General features: G+C 37.8%; 1 protein-coding gene and 1 long non-coding RNA gene across 2 annotated transcripts in view; one reads left to right on the top strand and one right to left on the bottom strand.

Moving 5' to 3' along the window:
* Positions 1–2467: 2467 nt before the first annotated feature.
* On the bottom strand, positions 2468–2803 carry LOC138875111 (uncharacterized). Its single transcript, XM_070153932.1, has one exon. The coding sequence runs from the start codon at positions 2801–2803 to the stop codon at positions 2468–2470; it is 336 nt and encodes a 111-aa protein (XP_070010033.1).
* Positions 2804–4796: 1993 nt separating this feature from the next.
* LOC138876449 (uncharacterized) overlaps positions 4797–25865 on the top strand; it is a 30226-nt gene continuing 9157 nt past the window's right edge. The window contains exon 1 of the long non-coding RNA XR_011401715.1: positions 4797–5477. This is a non-coding gene — a long non-coding RNA (uncharacterized lncRNA). The remainder of the gene's footprint in view (positions 5478–25865) is intronic.

Here is a 25865-nt window from a genome sequence, read left to right as displayed (position 1 = left end):
TAAATCTACTCCGGGCCACCAAAATTCATTCCGATCACGCTCCTAAGTCCCAAATCACCTCCCGAAGCTATCCGAACCCTCTAACGCATAGGTCAACATCCGGTTGACTTTTCCATCTTAAGCTTCGTCAAAAGAGACTAAGTGTCTCAAACCTTACCAAATCCTTTTCGAACCCGAGCCAACCAACCCGATAACTCATAGAACCGATAAACAAAGCAATAAGAAGCGGGAATAGGGGAAACAGAGTGGTAACTCATGAGACGACTGGCCGGGTCGTCAGAACAAGCCATTTCTTGGTCTTAACATTCTTTTCCCATTTCCTCAAGTCCTCAGCGTTGCAGTCAGCTCTTGTTTTTGGCATATCTTCTCCTTTAACATTATTTTTTGTAGTAGACAGGGGACCATCAGTAACTATGTCTCAAAGTTCATAGTCTTCTCCTATGATGTGGTATCTCATCCTATTCTTCCACCAGGAATAGTTCTGGTCATTAAAGAGTGGAGGCCTAGTAGTGGATTGCCCTTCCCAGTTTCCAGGTGGTGCACTCATCTTGATATGTTCTTAAGGTATTAGCCTCTTCAAGGATAAACTGCTCTGATACCAATTGATGTTTTAGACTTCAATACCATATAAGAAAGGGGGGGGGGTGATTTGTGTGGTACCCAATTTTTGCTTAACTTGATTATAGAAGGACCCGGTCCTTCTATGTGTTCCAACTACCACTGTTGCCGAATGATAAGTACAGAAAATAAAGAACACAGAGATTTTACATGGAAAATACCTGGCTCAAAAGATGAAAAAATCACGACCTACCTTCCAGTAGGATTTTCCCAAACTCTGCACTAAAATCACTGAGCCAAAAACTACATTTACAAAAACTCTTTTGTAAACCTAGGATTAACTCTAATCCCGTTGTGGCACACAACCTCAACTATTGCGACAACTTCAAGTTAACTCTAACTTGAAAACTCTAAGTACATAATACAATTGCTTCTATAAAAGCTAAAAGGTATAATGTAAAATCACCTACTACAATTGAACTAGAATAAAAGATAGACACTTGGAATTGGTTCTTCTATCTGGTTCAAGTAGTTTCAGGATTGCACGCTTGAATCACACATAAATTGCTTGCAAAATTGCCTTGCTATTTTGCTCTCAATTCACGTTTAATTTCTGCTTATGTGCAACTCATGTAATATGAGAACATCCTGCAATTTATAGAGTTAGTAGATGAAGAAATAACTAGAGTTCTGATGCAACTCTTCCTTGGTGGAAGAGTTCTAGTTGATTTCAACTTCTAACTCCTTCCCTATCTTGGATAGTGTTCTCTTTGATTAAGGAGTCCTTTTTCTTATTATTTATGCAACCTATTCGATCAGAAGATATTAAATACACCAAGTTAAGCTTATCTCCTTCACGTGCAACCCACATGCTCGAATCTATCCGTTTTTCTGCACCTGAGGGATGGACCCGGTTCATGTCTGAGTTCCTTTGTCAATCTTCAAAACTTAACCTTTACTTAGGCCAACATAAAGAAATATTAAACATACATATATATAAAGCATCGGTATATCTCTCCACCTTGAATCGTATTTATAATATATTGAAAAAAAACTATTCACCAAATCAATAAATAAGATTCATTAATTTACAATTAAGAAAAAAGAATAGTTTGCATGTGAAAAAATCTATTTCCATCTGGGATGCGAATATGAGGTTTATAATGCATGATCGAAGGGACTCATACCATAATTTCTGATAGAAGATAGATATAGGAAATCAAGATTAGTAGCCGATTTAAATATTATTCTCATGTTTGGATGTGAGGTTAGATTGGAGGAGTTTCGCTATACACTTCATTCTAACCAAAAATCCCAAAGCTTGACCTTGGTAAAAATAAAAGTAATCATATGTCAATTTACATTGATTATTCAAAGAAATTTGTACGTTATTCTTTTAATGACCTTAAAGCTTTATTTTAATATAATACAGATACTAATTTAAAATGCATCATACTATAACACTCACATACACGTACAACGGACGTGCAGAGAAACTAGTTATTATAAAAGTGGGAAGCCCTTAACTAAAAAGTTAAATTACCTAAATGTTCTTCTTTTAACTACCTTATTTATAACAAAAATTTTAAATATACACCAAATTTATTTGAAGGGATGTGATGCTTCACATTAGTGAAAGTGGTGACTCTTCACAATCTTTAAATCTAAAGGTGACATTTTTAACTCTATCAATTGAAATTATAAAATAAGTAAATAAACATAAATCAATATTTATTATAAAATTGGGAAGATCTTAACTAAAAAGTTAAATTACCTAAATGCCCTTCTTTTAACTATATTATTTATACCAAAAATTTTAAATAAACACCAAATTTATTTGAAGGGATGTGATGCTATAACAGCTTCCGGTTTAGGTGGGCAACCTGGCAAACATCTCTTCAGTAGATTCTCATTCTTTCATCTGAAAGAGTTCATAATCATGAACCAACATGTTAATGTGTGTTTCCTTTACTTTGTTGGTTCCTTCATATGTAACTTCAAGCTTATCCAACATCTCTTTGGCCGTATCAAAACTGGAGATTTTCTCATACTCTTCCCCACTTATAGCATTGTAGAGCAAATTTATCGCCTTATTGTTGACTTGTACAACTGCCATTTGCTCATCTGTATATGAATCTATATATTTGGGATCAACAAGTGGTTGAGCGGTAGCCGGCAGGGGATAGTTCACCTTTTTGATAACTCTCCAGACTTTATCATCATAAGCCTTTGCATATATTTCCATATGCACTTTTCAGTGGGAGAAATATTGTCCATTAAAGTATGGTGGCCTTACTTGCGAAGTTCCTTCTTGGAAGAGTGCTCCTATGATAACTTGATTTGCCATTATCTTTTCTCACAAGCTGTTAAGCAAAAGAAAAATGTGAGTCTTGCTTTGATACCAATTGAAAGTACAAGAGGAGGGGTAAAATGTTTATTTTTAAAATTAATTGCTACCAGTTGACTAGTTTTCTAATTAGTCGACTAGATATAATAACTTGATAATGGTAATGATAGAATTTAAGATGCAGAAATTAAATGCAGGAATTAAAGATACCGAAATTTTTATACTGGTTCGGATTCAATGTGAATCCTAGTCCAGTCCCCTTGGGTTGCAATGGAGTTCTCTTTCAGTGAATGAGTTTCTCGAGTATTTAGTGAATTGTGTGATCTACACCGATAGCTCAGTTCCTATATCACTCATTTCTTTTTGATACAATGCCCCAGCAGTGTTGGTCTCACTTTCTTCTCTAACTTGTTACACACCAGGTCTAGTAGAGCTACAATGTTTGTTTGTAGTAGAACAAAGAGAGGGTATTTGGTTTGATCAAAGTATGTGTGCTAAGGTACAGATACAAGTTTAAATACTTTGAGAGAGGCTTAAACTCTCGAGAGATTTGCCAACCCAAGAGATTTGATCCTTAGAAAGAAATTGATTCTTTCCAAGAATAAGGTTATTTCAGCAATGACTTTGTCTTGACGAGTGGCTTTAATGACTTCCCTTATACGTGACTTGATAGTGCCGGATATCCTTCCTTGAATCTTGATCCTTCCAGATTTAGTATACTTGATTGATTATCTTGCAAGATCTTTGATACTCTTGATTGATTTGATTCCTTCAGTCTATCCTTAATTGATTCCGTCAGTATCAATGATTCCTTTAATCTTTAAAGTTTTTGTTAGAAAAATTGCCCCATGCCAGATTTTTAATGTTTACTGCTAGAATTTTGAAGCATGTTACAAGTATTTTAAGTTCTGGCAGCGTGCTTCAAACTTCTGGAAGTGTGCTTCAAAATTCTAGCAGTATACTTCAAATTCTGGCAGCACACTTTAAAATCTAGTACTATGCTTTAAAATTCTAGTAGTATGCTTTAAAATTCGGGCAGCATACACTACAAAAAAAATTTGAATTAGCTATGAACGTTGTCCCTAATATATCGGTAAAATACTCGTAGCCAGCATAATCTTTTGATAATACATTGTTAATCCGTCGCTAAATGAGATTAGCAACGGATTTTTCTCTTTAGCAACAGATTTTGTCCGTCGCTAAAACCTGATTTTTTTAGTAGTGATACTTCAAAATCTGATAGCGTGCTTCAAATTCTTTCAGCATAATTCAAAATTTTAGCAACGTGCCATAAAATTTTGACAGAGCGCTTTACAATTCTGGCAGTATGCTTCAAAACTTTGGCACCATACTTCAAAATTCTAACAACGTACTTTAAAATTCTAGCAGCGAGACTATTTTTTCAAAACTCTCCTTATCCTATTTGTGCAAATCTCTGATTCCAGCCATAAGGTACGGTCTAAGAGCCCGCTGGGGTATACGAGAGATAGAATTTTCTGCTCTCAGACTTTTCACTCTCTCTTCTTTCTCAAATTTAATTTTCTCCGTCAAATTTAATTAGACTTTAGACTGTGACTTAGGGGTTGTTTCAATATACGTTGATAACTATTACTGACCATTAATTTCAGCCGTGATTCATTACTATTTATGCGCTATCTTGTATAGAATAACGTGTTATATGTGATCTAATAAAACATCGTGAATATGAATATTTATTAATTTACAAAAGTGAAGTGAATTTATGTAGCCTTCCCTATTAATAGATGTTGTAAAATTAGCTGTTACATAAATAGAACAGAATTGGAAAAATAAATTACAGTGGAACTATTTAATAGGGTAAAAGCCATGGAAAGTGCCAAATTTTTTCATGAAAATGCACTGATCAATTTCCTTAGATCCACACCAAAAATCTTAAAAAGGAAAAAATGAACAAAACTTTACCTCTAATTCATGAGTTCCTTTAACATTACAATAATTTCACTTTCAGTGGCTTGATGGGGTGGACAAATTTAGCATCAGAAACTGTAGAAAACTCAATCTGAGTAATAATCTAATCATCCTCTAGTGAAGCAGGAACATTGAGATCTATCATAGTCCTATCAATTCTTGATAATTTTATTTTTGTTGAAGTAATACCATGTGATCTCTTGTGTCCACCAAGAGCTTGGCCTGATGAAAATACTCTGTAACAAACAGGACATTCATGTATTTTTACTTCTTTATATTTTGTTTCCACGGTTTCTCATGTTTTATAATTAGTTGAAACTTTAATCTTCTTGTGACTTGCTACGTGACCCCCAAGTGCTTGATAAGATCTAAAAAGTTTGCTGCATGTTTCACATTTGTACTTACCGCTACTTAGTCACTTTATATTGCTTTTGATCCTTCTCTTCTTCTTGTTCATCATCTTCGTAATAATCAACAATTTCAATTTCTTTTTTCCTCCATTTATCTCTAGATAGCATCATCAAGCAATATGCAACATCTTCCTCCGGCGATGTGTCCCAGATTGTACTCACTGGCTCAGAGGAAGAGACACGAGCACTGACGTACGCAGAACTTTCCGCATATGGTACGTGCCTATAATCATAATTTGACATGTAATGTGTATATGAGATTCTTGATTTCTTAATCTGCTTGGATCGTCTATATTGTGTTGGATTTTGTGATGACTCGGTTTCACTCTCTCTATCTTGAAGATCCACAATTCTAAGGCTCTTCTTTAACATCTCTTTTTCTTCAGTCTCTTCACCTTCTGAGGATGATGAACACAATAAAATTGGATCTGTTTCTTCACTGATTTGATGTTTTTGTTCTGTTTTTAGTTGAATGTATAGATTCATCATGTGAGATCTAGTCATATGGCCACCCAAAAATCTACCATTAGTGAAATTCTTCAAGCAGACCTTACACTTGTGTTTCTCCATGACTAAAGAAACCAGTTGATTTCTCTATTTTTTTCTCTATTAGTGTGTGCGTTTTGTGCGTGTTTATTTTGAAAGTGTTCCGAGATTGTGGTTTCTCTCTGTTTCTTTACCAAGTGTAGAGAGTGGAAAGTATGTGACAAGTATTCCTCCACCAAGAATTAACATATAGAAATAAATATTATTTCTATATATTTAGATTTTGGATTCGTTAAAAGTAATTTCTTTAAAACGGCAATAGGCAATTAATAGGGAGAACTCAATTAAATCGTATGCATGAAGGCAGAGATGTGGGGGTTGGGGGTGGGGAGTGAAAGAAAACGACATGTAACATGCGAGCTTCGCATTTAAATCTCATCTTTACATTTCCTAAATGCTAAATACATAAGCGGCCTTGCGGTTGGCTTCACTTTTTTTATTGAGTTTATTATTACTTGAATGGTCACCTAAATATCCGAAATTATCTACTAAAGTTATTTTCGTTTGTAACACAAAAATCAATTAACTATGTGTATAGCATTCATAAGGTCAATCAATGAGATTTCTCAAACTTTGGTTTCTCAAATATCTATTTTACTTTTTAAATTATCAACCTTTGTCTTCTTTCTATTATTTTTTTAATATTATAATTTTCTTCTCTTTTTAATCTACAGCATTGACTTACCTATAAGACAAATCATTTTATTTATAAAATAAAAACACTGATTTTCTAGTATATATAATATCGGAATAATAATATGATTGAACATAATACATAAGAACATATAATATATATTCTAAAGATATTTTTATTTTAAATAATAATTTCTTATATTATTTACATGGAATATATATTTGAAACTTTTATTTTCTCTCATTCTCAATTATGTAAATAAATTTTTGAGTTTTTGTTGTTAATATCAAAATTATTATTACGAACAAATTTTTTTAATTATTTTTTTGCTATGCTCGATATTTTATTTTATAATATTATATATGATTAAATATTATTTTTATTTTTTAATTTATAAATAAATTTTATTTATTCTATAGGTAAGTCCATACTAGTATAAATTAAAAATTAAAAAACCATAACATTAAAAAGTTAAAATAAAAATAAAAAGAAGATAAAATTTGATAATTTAAAAGGTAAAATAAGTATTTGGCAATCAAAAGTTTGAGAAATCTTGTTGAGTGACATTCTGAGTGTTATAAGTATAATTAAGTGATTTTGCTGTTAAAAACGAAAGAAAAATAATTTTAGTAGATAATTTCGGATAATTGAGTGACCATTTGAGTAATAGACTTATTTATCATTTGACACTTAAACTAAGAATTGTTCCAATGGTGGATCCAGAGTTTTGGTAGGATGGGTGCACTATTAAGAAAAAATGGATCTAGGATACAAAAATTTTACGAGTTCAACCATTAGTTTTACTATTGCGCACTCATTACATTTTTGGAATTATAAGTTTAAAACTAATTTTTTTTATAAAAAAATAGTAATTTTCTTACATCTATATTTATTTTTCATGTTGAAAATATTGGGATAAATTGAACTCATTGAATATATGCTACATTATACATTGCTACTAGTTTTAATATACACTTTTTGGTTAATCATATTGCAGTGAATAAAGAAGAATAGGAATTTGAGTATGTGAAATTTTTAAAGAATAAACCAAACAAAAAAGAAATAAAAAGAAAAGGTACTTAATTAATACGCATATATGACAAATTTTCTTTTTGTACGAATTTTTCTGACCTCTCTAACACCTCTCTCTCTAACCTCTGTTAACATCGGCGTAATTCTGGCGATCTCCACCGGAGTCAGGTAAGTCCCCTCCTCCCTTCTCTAATGTTTCCCCTTCTTTTCTTCTCCCTCCTCCTTCCTTTCCTCTTCTTTCATCTTTCCTCATCCCAGATCCTCGAATATGCCACCCCCTCCCCTTCTCTTTATCTCCCCCTATTTCTGCCTCCTCTTTTTTCCTCCTCCACTATCCCTTTTCTCCTCTACTTCTTCTTCTTTTCTCCAGCTTTTGTATTTTTTGTTTTTTGTTTTTAGTTTTTTCTTGATTGACGGGCATCGACGTTCTTTTTGGGTGGCTAGGCCTTCTTGGTCGTCTTCTATTTTTTTCTGGTGTGTTGCTTGTCAAATTTTTTGGCGTAGTAGCGGCTGTAGAGGATTCTGCATAGGGGCAATTTTTCGACGAGCCTTGAGAGGAAAGTGAGGCCCATACTCGAGCAGCTAGAGGCGGGTGGCATATAGGTATTTTTGGACTGTAGATGTTGTTGATCAATACCATTTTGGCATCCGTAGACATTCCAGGTTCTATCATTCTTGCGTTGTATTTGTATGTTGTGTGTTCATAGCTTTGTTACCTGCCTTTTACCCTTGAGTATTGCATTAGTTGCCTGCCTTTGTTGTGTGTTTATCTTTCTTTGCCATTAGATGAGTCACTGTATCTCTTGTGTGATTAAGAAAATTTTTCAGTCTACATTGAAGCTTTTCAACTTGTCTGCATTTGTAGTAGTTTTAATCTTAAATTATAGTCCTTAGTTTCTGTATTGGTAGGGTGGCTAGTCGGAATGATGGTGGAGTAGGGTCATGTCCTCGGATGGGCCAAGGGGGCGGAGAACAAGGGTGGAAAGGGATCTAATAGGCTGAGAGTGGGGTCGTGTAACATAGGGACACTGACATGTAAGTCTATAGAGTTAGGGAAGATTCTTTATAAAAGGAAGATTAATATATCATATGTTCAGGAGACTAGATGGAAGGGTACGAGGGCACGAGATGTTAACGGGTTTAAGCTATGATACTCAGAAGGAGGAGCGAGCAAGAAAGGGGTAGGTATTTTAGTTGATAGGGATCTTAGGGGGATGGTGGTGGATGTTAGGAGGGTGAATGATAGGCTAATGACTATTGGGCTAGTGGTTGGTGGGGTCACTTTTAACGTGATTAGTGCTTACGCACCTCAGGTGGGCCTGGGTGAGGAGGTCAAAAGGTGTTTCTGGGATGATTTGGATGAGGTTATGTGTGACATTCTACACTATGAGAAGCTCATCATTGGAGGTGATTTTAGTGGCCATATTGAGGTGACTACTAGGGGTTATGATGAGTTGCATGGCGGGTTCGGTTTCGGAGTTAGGAATGAGGGCGGTACCTCTTTGTTGGATTTTGCTAAAGCGCTTGACCTGGTGTTAACTAATTCATGTTTCCAAAAGAGGGAGGAACAATTGGTCACTTTCTGGAGTAAGATTGTCAGGACTCAGACTGATTACCTTCTCCTTCAAAGGAGTGATAAGGGCCTTTGTACTGATTGCAAGATTATCCCGAGTGAGTGTCTGTCGATGCAACGTAGACTCCTGGTAATGGACTTGGCAAGAGAGTAAGGAAGAAGAGAGCGGTGTACGGTCAGCCGATGATTAAGTGGGGAGCCTTGACTAAGGAAAGGCGAAGTAGTTGGAGGAAACGTTGTTGGCCATGAGGGCCTAGACAAGTAATGGGGACGCGAGTAGTATGTGTCCACGATAGCGAACTGCATTAGGGAAGCTGTTAGAGTGTAAGGCCCCATAAAATTTCACCTAAAACCCGAGGTTTCATGGCACCGAGATAGGCTAATGTGTTTGGTGATTGTAGAGAATCTTCCTCGCCGTGGTACAAACGTTTTGGGTTGAACAGTGCACTAGGGAGTTAAAAAAAATGTTGGCAGAAAAAGATATTTTTTCGGCCCACTACGTGGCCGCAGAATGGCAGCAGAGTAAAGAAAAAACTTGAGCAAAAATTTTGAACCATTATGCGGCAACAGAATTACTTTGCAGGGGCCACAATTTGTATCACAAAATCGACGTGAGGAATTCCAGGAGGAGATTTAGCGATCGCAGAATCGATATGTAGACCGCAGAATAGCTGTACACCCAGCCAGTGGTGCTCAGTTTTATAGGCCATTTTTGCGACCCATTTTGTGGACCACAGAAGCATTATGCGATCGCATATGCAATCGCAGATTCCGTTCCTGAGCTTCATTTTTGGGTTTTTATAACCCGACCCCCTCCTCATAAAATACTATTAGGGGTCATTTTAGAAGGATAAACCTCACATTTTTTAGAGAGAGGAAGGTGGTCTAGAGTGAGAAGAGGAATTCTAAACCACTGTCATCAATCTTTGCCCCAACCTTATAGATTTCTCTAGAGTAACTCACAAGGTCTTCAACCAATTGGTAAGATTCTACACCCCAGGCCTTAATTTTGAAATTTAGCTAGAAATGGGTAATTAGTAAGATAATTCTTGGGGTATGGGAGTTGTTTATTTTGCATGTATATGTTATCAAGGGGTGTAGGAAGATTGTTGAGATAAAAATGGTAGAGAATGGATTGTAGAATGATGGAATCCTCCATAAAAGGACCTTGAAACCTTAATGCACACTTATTGTTCGATAAAATGCTCAAATGAGCTGGAACCATAATCATCTTCCTATTTTTTGGTTGAATTTGTTATATTTCTAGAATAGATTGAAGCTGCTAAGATTTTTGGGACATTTTAGAGTTTAAGGAAGCTCAAGTAAGGTATGTTGGCTAAACTCTTCTCTTAGAATTGAACCCCACAATGTCCTTCTAAGTCTCAAGTTGCTTGTTATGAATTTATTATTCCGGATAAGCTTTGTGTCAAAGGACGTATGTGTTCAACATGTATTCAAATGCTCTTATTATGTTGTATTGCTATTTGAGGATGTGTCCAAAATATGTGTTGCATATCTAAATGTCATGACTTCAAATTGTGTTTCAATTGAAAGCTAATGGCCATTGTGTAAGAAATCTTAATGCGCCTAAGACTCTTATTTGCTCATGTGTGTGCTTAAATGTCTTGAATAGAAATTCTTTGTTGTTGGAAAGTCCATGATGATGATTGAAAGTGAAAAGGTGTGCATGAAATATGAAGCACGAAATACGAAATATGAAATATGAAATGTGAAATATAAAACATGACCAACGTGCCAAGAGAAATAATACAACTGTGACCACTGGTGCCAATAAAATGAAGAGATGTACAAGAAGTATGAAATGGAATGATTCATAGAAAAGGATGATGTCTCACAAGAGACGGCCTAGCCGATCGAGTCGTGATCGGGGCACCATGCCACACACATGGTAGTGAATATATTGGAAATGGTAATTGAAATTGTGATTGTGGTTAATGTCTCACATGAGATGGCCTAGACGATCGGATCATAATCGGATGCCATGCCGCACATGCGGTGGTGACCATGTTGGAAATTATAATTGAAATGGTGAATAGTGATATATCGGTACTAAAGATTTCCCAACTTAAAACATGGAAATTTAATTGAAAACTTTTTATATCCCTAAGTTGATATTTGGAAATTGTTTGAGGCTTTAAGTGATATTATGATTGTCCGTACTTGCATTACTGTTCATTCTTTTGAAAGGGTATTTAGTCATATATTCTAGTACTATTCGATGGTACTAGTATCCCTTTTGTCGGTGGTGTTGCATATTTAATGGATACAGGTGGTTCTATAGCAAATTGTGTTGATCAGCGATAGTGGTACACCCTCCTCCCAGCAGACTTGGTGAGCCTCACTTCATTTTGAGGCATGACATAGAGACCTATTAGGGGTATCGAAGGGTTATTCGGGAGGCCACAAAGGGGACTTGTAGTGGAATAAGAAGGTCCAAGTAAAAGTAAAAGCTAAGAAAGCGGCATATCTGAAGCAAGTAGGGAGCACGAGTGATGAGGAGTAGAGGACGCGTAGGGAGCGTTATAAGATGGAAAGGAAAGGGGAAAAATTGGCAGTCACGGCAGCTAAGACTGCAGCTTTTGAGTGACTATATGAGGATCTTGGGGGCAAAGGAGGCGACAGGAAGCTGTGCAGGTTAGCTAAGATTAGAGAGAAGAAGGCTAGGGACTTGGATCAAGTGTGCTGCCTCAAAGAAGAAGATATTAGGGTTATAATGGAAGAGGCGTGTATTAAATGTAGATGGAAGGAGCACTTTCATAGACTCCTGAACGAGGAATGGGATAGGAACATCGTGCTAGGAGAGTTGGAAAACTCGGGGAGTAAGAGGGATTTTGGGTTTTACATGCGTATTAGGAACGATGAGGTTGAGGGGGCAATGTGGAAGATGAGCAGGGGTAAAGCAACTAGACTTGATGAGATTCTAGTAGAATTTCGAAAGGAAGTGTGGCGGGCAGGCCTGGTATGGCTTACTGGGTTATTTAATGTCATTTTCAGGGGGAAAAAGATGCCCGAGGAGTGGCAGTGGAGTTTGATGATCCCGTTGTACAAGAACAAAGTTGATATTCATGACTGCTATAACTATAGTGGTATCAAGATGCTGAGTCATACTATGAAAATTTGGGAGAGGATGGTGGAGAGGAGGGTGTGACATAATGTTACTATTTTCAATATCTAGTTCGGATTTATGTCGGGAAGATCTACTACAGAAGTCATTCACCTTGTGAGGAGATTGGTGGAGCAGCATAGGAAAAGGAAGAAAAATTTGCATATGGTATTCATAGACCTTGAGAAGGCCTATGATAAAGTACCGAAAGAAGTCCTATCGAGATGTATGGAGGCTAGCGATATCCATGTGGCGTACATTACGGTGATTAAGGACATGCACGAGGGAGCAAAGACTCGGGCAAGGACTACAGGAGGAGACTCGGATCATATTCCAGTGGAGATAGGCTTGCATCAGGAATCGGCTCTTAGACTGTTTTTGTTTGCTGTAGCATTAGAGGTGACAACGTGACATATACAAGGGGATGTGCCATGGTGTATGCTAATCACTAATGAAATAGTCCTAATTGATGAGATGCATGATAGAGTTAACGCTAGGTTGTAAGTTTGGAGACAGACGCTAGCGTCGAAGGGTTTTAAGTTTAGCAGGTCAAAAACTGAGTACTTGGAGTGCACATTCAGTGATGGGATGCATGAATAAGGAGTGGAAGTGAAGATTGATACTCAAGTCATCCCCAAAATAGATAGTTTCAAGTATCTTGGGTCGATTATTTAAGGCAACATGGAGACTGACGAGGATGTTACCTATTGTATTGGAGCGGGGTGGATGAGGCGGAGGCTCGCCTCAGAGGTTTTGTGTGATAAGAGTATGCCACCTGGACATAAGGGCAAGTTATACAGAATGGTGGTTAGACCGGCTATGCTGTATGCAGCTGAGTGCTGGCCCATCAAGAAGTCCCATGTCTAAAAGATGAATGTAGCTAATATAAGGATATTGAGATGGATGTATGGTCATACAAGGAAGGACAGGATCAAGAATGAAGTTATTAAGGACAAGGTAGAAGTGGCATCTACGGAGGACAAGTTGAGGGAATCGAGGCTGAGATGGTTCGGGCATGTGAAGAGGAGAGACATAGATGCTCCAGTCAACAGGTGTGAGCGGTTATCTATTGCGGGATTGACGAAGGGAAGGGTAGGCCTAAGAAGTATTGGGGAGAGGTAGTTAGGCATGACATGTCATTTCTCCTTCTTACCGAGGATATGACCCACGATAGAAAGACGTAGAGATCAAGGATTAGGGTTGTCAGTTGATAGATAATAGTGTATTCCTCCTAGGCTTACCGGTATTACTTGGAAAAATAAAGAAAATGAGAAATGGAGAGGAGTTCCATCCATAATTGCATATATATATATATATATATATATATATATATATATATATATATATGTCACGACCCGAATTTCCCATCGTTGGGGTCGTGATGGCGCCTAACTCTTGAATGCTAGGCAAGCCAACAATTACGGTTCTAACATATTAATAATTAAAGCTAAACAAATATAAGTGCAGAAATTTTTATCACAGCTCAAAACTCTAAAACACGACTACCCCAATAATCTGGTGCCACAATCCACAAACCTTTAAGAATTTCTAAAAATACTGGTTTAAAGAAAAATACATATGTTTTTCGGAATGAAAGAAAACAGGAACTAAAATAGAGGGAAGGGGACTGCAGAGTCTGCGAACGCCGGTAGATCTACCTTGGTCTCCTGTAGACTGAAGGTAGCAACCCAAACTCTACTCACGAGGTCCGGCACTGAAATCCGCACAAAAGGTACAAAGTACAATATTAGTACAACCGACCCCATGTACTAGTAAGTGTCGAGCCTAACCTCGGCAAAGTAGTGACGAGGCTAGGACACGACAATAATATATAAACCCGTGCAGTTAAATTATATACGAGAAAATAATAACAACAGAAATTTAACACAATATAATGGGAAGGGGAAACATGCTGAGAGAATATCAAATTTTGAAAGTAATTCTGTAAAGAAGCAAAATAAATAGCATGCTATGAACCAACAAAAATGATAACATAGTAACATGTGCACGACATCACCCTTCATGCTTTGACTCTCGTCCTCACCATAAGAAACAACAGAAATAGTACGACATCACCCTTCGTGCATTAACTCTCTCATAATCATGGCACGGCATCACCCTTCGTGCATTAACACTCACAAAATATGGCACGACATCACCCTTAGTGCATCAACACTCACAAAATATGGCACGACATCACCCTTCGTGCATTAACACTCACTCATAATATCATGCATGACATCACCCTTCGTGTTTTACACACTTTCTCACCCGAACAATAGAAACAATAACATCCCGGCAAGGGAATCAACAATAACCAATCTCGTTTCAACAGTTAACTTCACAATATATGTCTCCACTTGAGTCAATACTCAACAATTATCCAATACCAGGAAAACATAATAAGACTTGTTCAATCATGAAGAATAACCAATTTAAGCATGAACAATACATAATAAGAGACACAACGATCACAAGTATAGGACTCACTTGCATGCTATGACCCAACAACAACGTATAGATACTTGTCACCTCACCTATACGTCTTGCTCAAACAACTAAACATGTAGCAAATAAGGCAACAACACCTAATCCCTCAAGCTAAGGTTAGACACAACATTTACCTCAATTCCACGGCCAAAATCAAGCCTCAATTACCGCTTTACCTCTCGATTCCACCTCCAATCCGCTTGTATCTAGTCATAATTTACTTAATAACATCAATAAATGCTAAAGAACTCAATTCCAACGCTTAATTATAGGTTTCCCTACATTTGTCCCAAAAAGTCAAAAACCGACTCCGGGCTCGCTTGGTCGAAACTCGAAGTTCGGACAAAAACCCGATTACCCATTCACCCCCGAGCCCGGATATGCAATTGGTTTTGGAATCCGACCTTAATTTGAGGTCTAAATTCCCAAATTTCAAAATTCCCAAATTTCACCCAAAAACACCCAATTTCCCATGAAAATCCGTAGATTTTGTGATGAAATATGGTAAAAAGATGAAATAGATTGGAAGAAATGAGTTAGAAATTATTTACCTATGATTTGGGGAAGAACTACTATTTAGAAAATCGCCTCTTAAATATTAGGGTTTGAAAATTTGAGAAATGAATTGAAAATCCCGTCTAAGTCACTTTTTGCACACTTGGAGATGTCGCATTTACGACAGGAGTTTCGCAAATACGAGACAGGCATCGCAAATGTGAACCTGCCGCATCTCTACTACTGTCGCAAATGCGAACCCTTGGTCGCATTTGCGATGATCCCCCTCCCCCTGACTACTTCGCATTTGTGAAGGGTTGTTCGCAATTGCGAACATGAACTGGCCCAGCTTCCTTCGCATTTGCGATGGAAGCCTCGCAAATGCGACCTTGACAGTGATCGCAAATGCGAACCCTGTCATCGCATTTGCGAGGTCTAAGGCCTGCAACACAACTGAAGCATACCAGCTATTTTTCCAAGTTCAAAATCACTCCGTAGCCTATCCAAAACTCACCCGAGCCCTTGGGGTTCCAAACCAACCATGCACACAAGTCTTAACATATTATACAAACTTGCTTCTGCGATCAAATTGCAAAAATAACACCTAGAACTATGAATTCAACACCAAAACACATGAAATTTTCAAGATAGTTTCAAACTTCCTATTTTCTCAACCAAAGGCCCGAATCACGTCAAATCACCTCCGTTTTTCACCAAATTTCACAGATAAGGTTTAAATATTAAAACGGACCTGTATTGGGCTCCAGAACCAAACTAGGGCCCGATACTAACAAGTTCACACATTATCAAATTTCGATATACTATTATATTTTCAGTTAAATAATTTTCTTTAAAAATTTATTTCTCGGGCTAGGGACCTCAAAATTCAATTTCGGGCATACGCCCAAGTTCTATATTTCACTACGGACCGTCCGATCACGGGTCCGGGTCTGTTTACTCAAAATGTTGACCGAAGTCAACTTAAATCAATTTTAAAGGCAAAACTCAATATTTTTCTCAAATTTTCATATAAGGCTTTCAGGAAGCACGTCCGGACTGCGCACACAAATCGAAAAGAAAGAAAATGAGATTTTCAAGGCCTCGAAATACGAAATCGAATTCTAAAACAAAAGATGACCCTTTGGGACATCACAATATAGTTCCACTCTAACTAGGTAATTTGATAGTGTGAAGCTCTTTTACACTTCTAAGGTATAGAAGTTAAACTCTTTTATCTTAGTATTAGAAGTGTAAAGGCACGAATTAGTTGAGTTTTCTCTCCTAATTTTTGTAACTTAGTCCTTTAGATATTTTATTTCCTTGTTCTTATATGAAAAATTCACATAAAATACTACATCATCTGCTAAAGATACATTATTACATTAAAGTGAACGTTCATAATCAGTCGACACAACTGATGGGATTGGTTGAAAAGACGGACTAGAATAAATTTGATGTCGACCAAAACCATCCCTTTATGCTTGGAGAAGCTCCAATAGTTAATAGTAAATAAATGAGCTTGATAGGCTAATTAAGAAAACTTCTTGCTTTTGAATATTATGTCAATTATCATATATTATTGATAGTTTTTAATTTCCAATTTAACGTTCATTTTACAACTTCTTTTTTCCTTTCTTTGCTGAGATTGATAAAATTATTGTAGAACGAGTTGATAATATTGTAGGAACGAGTTTCCAGGCCTATTTCATATTCCATGTGTCCTCATCAAATATATCAAAAGTCTTAACAATTTGGAAGAAGCAATCTAAAGAATGCAGATAGGGAGGTTATTATAGGGGTATGGCATGGTGCTGGCTGGACCAGCCCTAAAATTGCACCTCTTATTTAGTCCACCGGGTGAAATTTCAAACATCTTACTTGAATTAAAAAAAAACTATTATTATACGGTGATAGCAGAGTAGATCTAATATTTTAATTTGATGGGTTTGATCTTTAAACTTCTTAACATCAAACTTATTATACTTCTAAGTTGTGATTTCGAAATCTAATATTTGGTGAGATTTTATTCTTTTTGTATTTGTGTATCGTATCAAAAGTAATGGGTGCAATTGAACCCCTAGGTCTAGATCTTCATATTATCAATGTAATTTAACTTGTTATATTTAGTTGTCTGCTTTATTTTTTATTTTACTAATTCACTTAATTTAAACAGTTATTATAATTTTTTTAAGTGACATGTTATTACAAAAATTATTTCTTTTTACTGTCTCTTTATAAAAATTTAAACTCTTTCCTCTTAATAGTGAAGGAAGAAAAATATCATGCCATCTAATTAAAGGATCTTAAGTTGAAATCTCTAGTGGGGATCAACTTAACTTACTTCTTCCTATTCCTTTGGAAAGTAAATGGCGCTTTGTTTGGGCAAAAGAGAGGACCTAGTCTTGCATTAAGCTTTCTTAGATCCCCATTTCCTCACGCTTACTTTTCCGTATGCTGTTTATGTCTTTATATATTTTCTTTGTTTATTATTCTTGCTTTTGTGGTCTCCTTTTAGTCTTTGCCCACTTCTTTATATGTCTGCTTAGTTTGATCGGAGTACTTTATATTTCTTCCAAGCAAAAGGCTTAAGTGGACTTTGCTCGAAAGTGGCTGTCTCACTCCAATGACAGATTGTAAGAACCGATTTTTCAACTATGTCAAAATAGTAAGCTGAAATTGAATATCAATTTGTCTTAGTTTTGTCCTGGCCTTTGGGGACCGATTGTTTTGTGTATTTGAGCCTCATTTTTTTTTCATGCTTCACACATGTGTGTTTATAGTTTTATGACTTATAGGGGGTCGATTAGTTACATTCTGGGAAGATTTCGGGTTGAATTGGACCTTTTGGCTCTTGGCTTATAAGCCTAAGTTGATTATGTTGACCAATGGTTGATTTTTGTGAAAACGGCCTTGGAACGGTGTTTTGATGGCTCTGATAGCTTCGTATCGTAATTTTAAACTTGGGTGTATGCCCGGAATTGAATTCGAAATCTGTAGGTTGATTTGTGTGGTTTTGCCGAAAATTTGCATTTTGAGGTTTAGAAGTTTGATCGTAGGTTGACTTTTGGCTATGTAACGACAAATGACAACTTGTTATCCCTTTTATTGCTTTACACTTATGTGTTTATGACTTTATGACTTGCGGGGTTGATTAGTTTCGTTCCGAAAAGCTTTCGGGTTAATTTTGACCCTTGATTCTAGACTTAGAAGTTTAAATTTGAAAATATTGACCAAACTTTGACCTTTATGAAAACGATCCCGGAACTGTATTTTTATGACTTCGATAGTTTCGTATCGTGATTTCGGACTTGGGCATATGCCTAGAATTAATTTTGAAAGTCTGTAGGTTGATTTGCCTAAATTTGGTAATTTTAAGTTGGAAAATTTGACCGTAGGTTGACTTTTAGCTATTGACCTTGGAATTTAATTTTGGAACTTGGAATAGGTCCGTTATGACATTTAAAACTTGTCTGTAAAAATTGGCATCGTTCGGAGTTGATTTGATAGGATTCAGACACTTAGTTGAAATTTTAGAAGTTCTTGAAAATCATGCGTTTTAGAGTTCAATTCATAGTGTTAGATGTTATTTTGTGTTTTGATCGTGCAAACAAGTTTGTTTGATATTTTTAGATTGTTGTGGATGTTTGGTTTGGAGCCCCGAGGGCTCGGGTGAGTTTCGGATGCTTAGCGGAATGTTGTTGGAAATCAAAGTTGCTGGTTTTTTTACACAAGCCTCAGATCTCGCATTTGCGAGGTCTGAGTTTGCATTTGCAAAGGTAGGCCAAGTCTGCTGGGTTTGCATTTGCGAAGTTTATCTGGGGAGATCTTATTCGCATTTGCAGAGGGTCCTGATCGGCTCCAACCTTACACCACTAGATAATGGCAAGGAGTGGTCGATGCATCTTTTACCTGAGGCGTCGGGATCGATTTTTACAGAGAGTTAATATTGGTTTGAAATTAGGTTTATGTGTAATCTAGCTATGTGCGTTGCTTTTAATTGCCCTTCTAACCATGGTTTGAGTTGTTTCTATTCTAATTTTTATGCTATTGATTACTAAAAATAAACTAAGTACAATGTTTTTGTAAAGTTTTCTCAAGTGATAAAAAGCACTAGGGAAGTGACTTACACCTATGCGAGTATCTAATGGGATCTAAAATTTAGGACAAAGCTTGTTATAATTGGGGTCGTGATATAACCTTTACACAAAATTACTCACTCTATACCTCTAGATAGTTTGAGTGACTTTTCCCTAATTGGTTTTCTCAAACCCATTTGGGTGTTCAAACAATACAAGTAAAATTGGCTCAAGTCGGGTATTACTATCTCTAGGTTTAACCCTTTAATTGGGGCTATCAAATCTCTTGAATCCACCCCAATTTCTTGTTAGCCTGAATTTCCTAGACTTAGTCCCTCTTTCTCAAGAAGAGTCTAAGTCATAAAAGCATGAATCAGTGTTTGCAACCACCAATTCTACAATTAAAGCATGAAACAAGCAAAATATCACTAACCCATAAATAATTAAACCCTAAATAGAAGACCCATTAAATACCCACACTAGGGTTGGGTCATAACCCTAGCTAATGAGTTTAGCTACTCATAATCGAAGTAGAAATTAAAGATGGAGATAAAATATAAGCCATAAAAGTTAATTATAAGAAGAAAATATAAGATTAATAGCTAAAGTTAATCTAAAATTACTCTAAGTAGTAAAATACAACTGTTCACGAGCTCCTCAAAAACAAAAGACACCCTAAAAATGTGAAAAAGATCTATTTATACACAGTTGAAATTACTGGACAAAAATGCCTCTACGAAGGTTCCGCTGACAGCGTAGTAATGGGCACCTCAGCTCTTTAACTTTTGCGGCTGTGCAAAAGCAAGCGCGGACCGTGGTTTTTCTCTTTTGGACTGGGACTGGACCTGATTTCGCTGGAAGCGTAAAAGTAACCTCTGCAGCGTTGTCTTCAACTGTGGCCGCGTAATATGTTCGCGGACCACGCTCTTCATTTGAGCTCAAATTTCCAGTCCTCTGATTCTCAATTTCGCTCTCAGTGGAATTTGGACCGCGGCCGTGTCAAGTATTCCGCTGCCGCTCTATTTCACCGCGGTCAGTGGTATCTGTTTTACCCAAAAGTACCTCCTCTGAATCTCACTTCTGTTAGCAGCATAATTGTGGCTGCCTCAGCGGTGAACCTTCCGTGGCCGCACTATTTCATTTTTGTCAGCGCTTTTAGCTCAGCTTTGAACTTGTACAGGTTTAACTCATTTATTAGATGGTTATGACTTTCTTACTTTATTTTGACCAAACTCTGCAAACAAGTACAATAAGTTAGTTTTCGAGTATACTTTTACACATTTTTGATCCAAAACCTAAGCAAAAGAGAGCATAAGATAGGCTAGAATCCGTAGTTATCAACTCCCCCAAACATAAGCTTTTGCTTGTCCTCAAGCAAACAAAGTAATTCCTACCTCCACAAGGTATAAGAAAGAAGAATTTCAGCTATTCTAAGGTGACTTCAGCAAGCATCAATTGTGACTAACAATTACCCTCAACACAAATGTATTTTCAACAACACACAACCTTTTTAGTACAATGGCTCTAGAGCAACACAAGAGCTTCAAGAGTTGACTTAACTCATCAAGGAAGCTCGCTCTACTACGTAGGTCTCTGTGGAACCCAAACTCTTTCTCCTCTGCTCTCCATACAAATCTCACTTTAGATTATAGCACTCAGAACAAGGATTGTGGAAAAATGCACTCATCTCTCTTAAAGGAAGGTCACAAGTTCAACTCTAAGTACCATAAGCTTTCCCCTCATGTGAATCACCACTAATGTAAGCTCACTCAACACGAAATCATATAGGGCGTTTATGGGAATGTAATGAAGGCTTTTGGTTCAAGGTAAGGATATATCGGTCTACGTAGGTTTCATCTTTTCCTTAAGAACTTCATTTTCTCATTTCGGCTCACACTTTCTTGACTCTTTGAGTCATTTTCTTATTCCTTAGGTGACTAGAGAGACATACTGTCACTCTTTCTTGTTCATGACAATCATCTTTCTCCCTTCTAATCATTTCAAGCCTTTCATCATTACTTTTATTGAATCTCTACTTTTTTGTTCACTTTCTTTTTGGCTTTTCTTTCTTTTTCTTTTGCCTTCCTTTTTCTTCATTTTGTACCTTTTATCACTTTTGTATTCCTCGTCTCTCCCACCAAACTTATGCTTTTGCCAGTTGTGCTAAGAAAAGATCGGGTGCCAAGAGAGGGTCATTTTAGAACGGATAAAGTCTTGTATCATGGTTATTGAAAAGGGCTATGGCTCAACGGGGTTGACTAGGGATATCATATTTGGTGGGCTATGGATGCTTTCAAGTTTTCAATTTGTAATTAAGGAGAGCCTATAATCATTTCTCAAGGCGAGCTTCACTTAAAATTTTGCCTAGAAAAACATTCAGGGCATGTTCTAGACTTATTGGCATGGGACTTAGACTTGCAAATCAATATCTCACCTCACAAGCTATTGGATTGCTAAAGAGAATAGAGTCGGGGGCCTACAACAACCTTAGCTAAGATTGAACAACACAAATGGCTCCTAAAAACTACTCAATGATTGTTTAGTCAACACAAGATCTAAAGGTCAAACCTAGCACCATTCTTTTCAAATCAACTTGTTCCTAACCATATGGTCAAAGGTAAATGTGTTATGCCCAAGTGAAGCTTTGCCTGAGACACTTTTATTCATTACTACTACTTACACAAAAATATAAATAAAATGGACTCAAACCCTTAAGAAGGTTGTCATGCCATCCATCATCGGGAAGAGCCATCCGGTTCACACAAATTACACCTTTGGAATGAGTCGTGGCATTAAGAAAACCAAAGGCATATTGATCACGAAAACTTGTAAAAGTAAGAAGCTACAAATTGAAAAATAAGCCATTAAATGAAATAAGAAACTATGCTATTAAGGAAAATTGCAAAAGAAGTTATAAAGTAAAATACATAAGTAAACTAAATATTTACAATAGGGGATTGAGACAAATATACATAAGAGGGGAATGAATATATACATGGAATGATAAAGTTATATACATACCAAAAGTAAAAAATAACAATAATGAAAAATAACTTATCATAATTATATTTCAGTATCAATCAAAATAGGACCACCCCCAAATAAGAACTAGTATTGTTCTCAATACTAAAAGCAAAAATAAGATCAAAGAGGGGTTACAAAGTAAAGAAAACTCCCTATGATTCCTCCGTCTGCATGAGGTCATAGGCTGGGTCATGTGGCTGGGTCACTGGGTCACCTCCCTCGGGGTCCTCCAGCTCAATCTCTACGTCATCCGGCTTGGAATCGCCCCTCTCCTCATATGCTCTCTATCAGCCTCATGCTCCGGTGCCTGTGCTGCCTGAGCTACTGGAACTAGGTCCTCCAATAGTAGCTCCTATGGGATGTCACCAGCTAATCTAATCTTGTCCACCTCCTTCCTCAGCAGCTTTACCGACTACTTGGAAGCCTGAGTTTTCTTCATTTTCTTTGTTTGCTTGCTCAGGTTCGTGATTGCCTTTCCCCGTTCCTCCAAAGTGCTCATAATCAGGTTCTGGTTGTCCAGGAGATTCTTCTAGTTGTCCAGAAGCTCTTTTAGTGATTCCTCTACGAAAGCTGGCACCTGAGGCTATATCGCAGCTGACTGAGCTGCCACTGTACTGGATATGACAGACAGCTTTGATGTCGCTGCCTTCATCCAGTTGTTGATGCTGGATATAGTCTGGTTAACCCTCAGTGCAATGAGTGGGTAAGCTGATGAAGAAGGCACCGAAGTAGGCATGGAAGTAGATGGTCTGGAAGGAGGCTCTGGCATGGCAGTAGGAGGCTCGGAACCAGTGGCCACCACTCTTGGCTCTTCAGAGTGGCCAGTGGAAGTGGAGGCTTTTCCATTGGGCTTGGAGTTGTCGGAACCCTGAAGGCTGTACCAAGAGAATGATCTCTTTTATTTCTCCTTCGTATCAAAGTCCCTTCCCTCAAATTCCTGATCCTTCAGGTATATGGTGAGGATGTTCGGGAAAGGGTATGAGCTCTCATTCTTGTTTATCACTCTGGTGATCACCCTGGACATAATGTTCTCGACATTGATCTAGTACCCTGCCATGATGGCCCCCACTATAATAGCCTGGGAGACCAACATATCACTGTCGTGAGTAGTGGGGTCTAACCGGCTACACACGAACGTCTCCCAACCCTATGCCTCAAAGCTCAATTTGTTCCTATAGATTCAGACCCCAGGTATCAGCCAAGCTGGAGTAGTCCCCGGGAGAGCAATCACTGATTCCAGCCATGGGCAGGACAACTCATCCATGGCCACCTTCTCCAAATATACCTCATCATTAAACGTAGCGTAGCCATTCAGCGTCTTGCCATTAAATTTAATCTTCCGGTTCCGCACCTTGGTCACAAAGCTGCCCCTTTTAATATGCGCTACGTTGGCATAGAACACTTTTACTAAATGCTCATTGGCCTCCGGCAGCTTGCTTGTGAAGAATTTCTACCCCACTCTTTCATCAAATTGCCTCTTCACATTCGGGTTGTGGGGTAGAAGATCCTTTTTTATGAAATGCCTCTCATGTGTGAGTGACCTCTGAGGCCACCATTCCCGAAATTTGTGGTAGGCTTTCTCACTAAAAAAAACTTTGTAGCCATACCACCGGGTTCCTCGTTCTTTCCAACCCACATGTTTTGGTGTCACCACCCCTCCCGTCATCAGAGATCTCAGCATCTACATCAATTGGGTCCTGCCTAGGTGGAGAAGCTGTAGAAGAGGCTGATGCTGAAGACTCACTACTTTCCTCTGAGCCATCAGACGACTCATAAGAAGTAGGAGAAGTAGGTGAAGCTGGGGGTGTAGGTTCGTCTCTCAACTGGAATCTTCCCTTGAAGTCTGTGGGAATATGCGTTGGCATTGGACTCCCTTCCGAAGCTTCTCGGGAAAGGACATAATCACTACCCTCTGAATGGGATGCGGCTCTGTCCGCAACTTTGATTATTTTCCTCAACTTCCCTATTTATTTCTGGACCGCTAAGGGTAATTTGGTCCTTCCTTGGCCTCCTCTTCCCCTGCCTTGGGAGGATTCAACCCTCTCTTTTTGTGCATCACCGACACATCTAGATCATACCATTGTCTGCAGAGAGAATCAGTGAAAGATCAGTAGTATTGGTGTTAAAAGAACCATCAAAGAAAAACAGAAGAAAAGTTGACAGTGTTGCACAAGTAGAGGTCCGCTAACAACGAAAAAAGGAGGGCGGCCGCGGAATGGGTACCGCTGACAGCGAAAAAAGGGCTGCGGCCACGGAGGACTGGGGATCGGACTACCCAGCCTCTGAATCTGAGGTAACGCTGAGAGTGGAATTTTGGGCACGACCGTGAAAGTTGAAACATTGTCCGCGGAAAAACAAATGCGGTTGAGGACCCAATTTGACACTTCTCTGAACTTAAATTCCGCTGTCCGCAAAAAAGGAATCGCGGCCGCGTAAAGTAGGCTGTAGTCAGCAAAATTTCCACCACTGACCGCAGAAAGTAGATCATTTTTTAACTCAAGCTTCACATGAACGCTGACCGCGGAATTACATCCGCGGTCGTAGAAATCAAAAATTAAATGGGCTACCTAGGGTTTTAACTTTTTTAGCCATTAACAAATATTATGAACATTACCAATATCTACTAGGCATGCCCAACAAGTATCATCATGCATTTTAGCAACAACTAATTAGCAACTACTTAACCCTAGTTGAAACTAAAAGATAAGAGGAAGAAGTTAACACTAAAAGAAAAGATAAGTACAAATTGAAAAACAATGTCGATTTGAGCATACTAGTAGTTGGATGTGCGTTGAAATTAGTTCTGACTAGAGTTGTGCAGATTAGGATCGGATGAGAGGAGATGAACAGTGAAAATTTTCTTTTGAGGGTGCAAAGTTCAAAAATGATAAAAGGCCTAATGACAGTCTATTTATACTAAAAAGCACTAGGCCCCACAGATCTTACCTGGAACGGCCGCAAAATTCTACCTCGTTCCGTGATTTTACTATTCTGAAGAGTTGCAGAATCATCCTTACCGCTGAGAGCGTTAAAGTGCCCGCGGCCAAGGAAAGGGTTCTCTAATCGCGAAAAAGCACCGCGGATGTAGTTCAAACTTCAAAGAGTTCACATTTTGGCCTTTTCAAGCCCGCGTCCACTACCAAATAGCGCCCCCTCGAAAAAGCTTCTGCTGACTGCGGAATTTTGAGCGCTGTCAGCGGTCCAATTATAGACTTAGCCAAATATTTCCAGTATTCTCCTGCACTACATCAAACATTACTACACACATCTCACAAATAGTTAGACCAAAACAAATCATACACTAAGAAGAAAATCAAAAAGAAGAAAAACACATGGGTTGTCTCCCAAGAAGCGCTTGATTTAACGTCGTTGTACGACGCATGTTATCATCATCATTGAAATTGATCAAGGCCACCACGTGTCTGTCATCAAATTTTCCCAGGTAGTGTTTGAATTCCTTGCTCCGTGCATATTTTTCATATAAGTACTTCATCTTGTCCTTATACAAAGACGAGCTGGAATAGGTATGAAACCTAAACTCATCAAGTTCATTGAGTTGCTCTACCCGGAGATTTACTGCAACATCCCTCTCAAGATTTAACCTCTTCA

This window comes from Nicotiana sylvestris, chromosome 8 (assembly GCF_000393655.2).
Source record: "Nicotiana sylvestris chromosome 8, ASM39365v2, whole genome shotgun sequence".
Classification (NCBI taxonomy): domain Eukaryota; kingdom Viridiplantae; phylum Streptophyta; class Magnoliopsida; order Solanales; family Solanaceae; genus Nicotiana; species Nicotiana sylvestris.
Note: the sequence above shows the minus strand (reverse complement) of the source record. Positions and strands in the feature narration are given on the sequence as shown.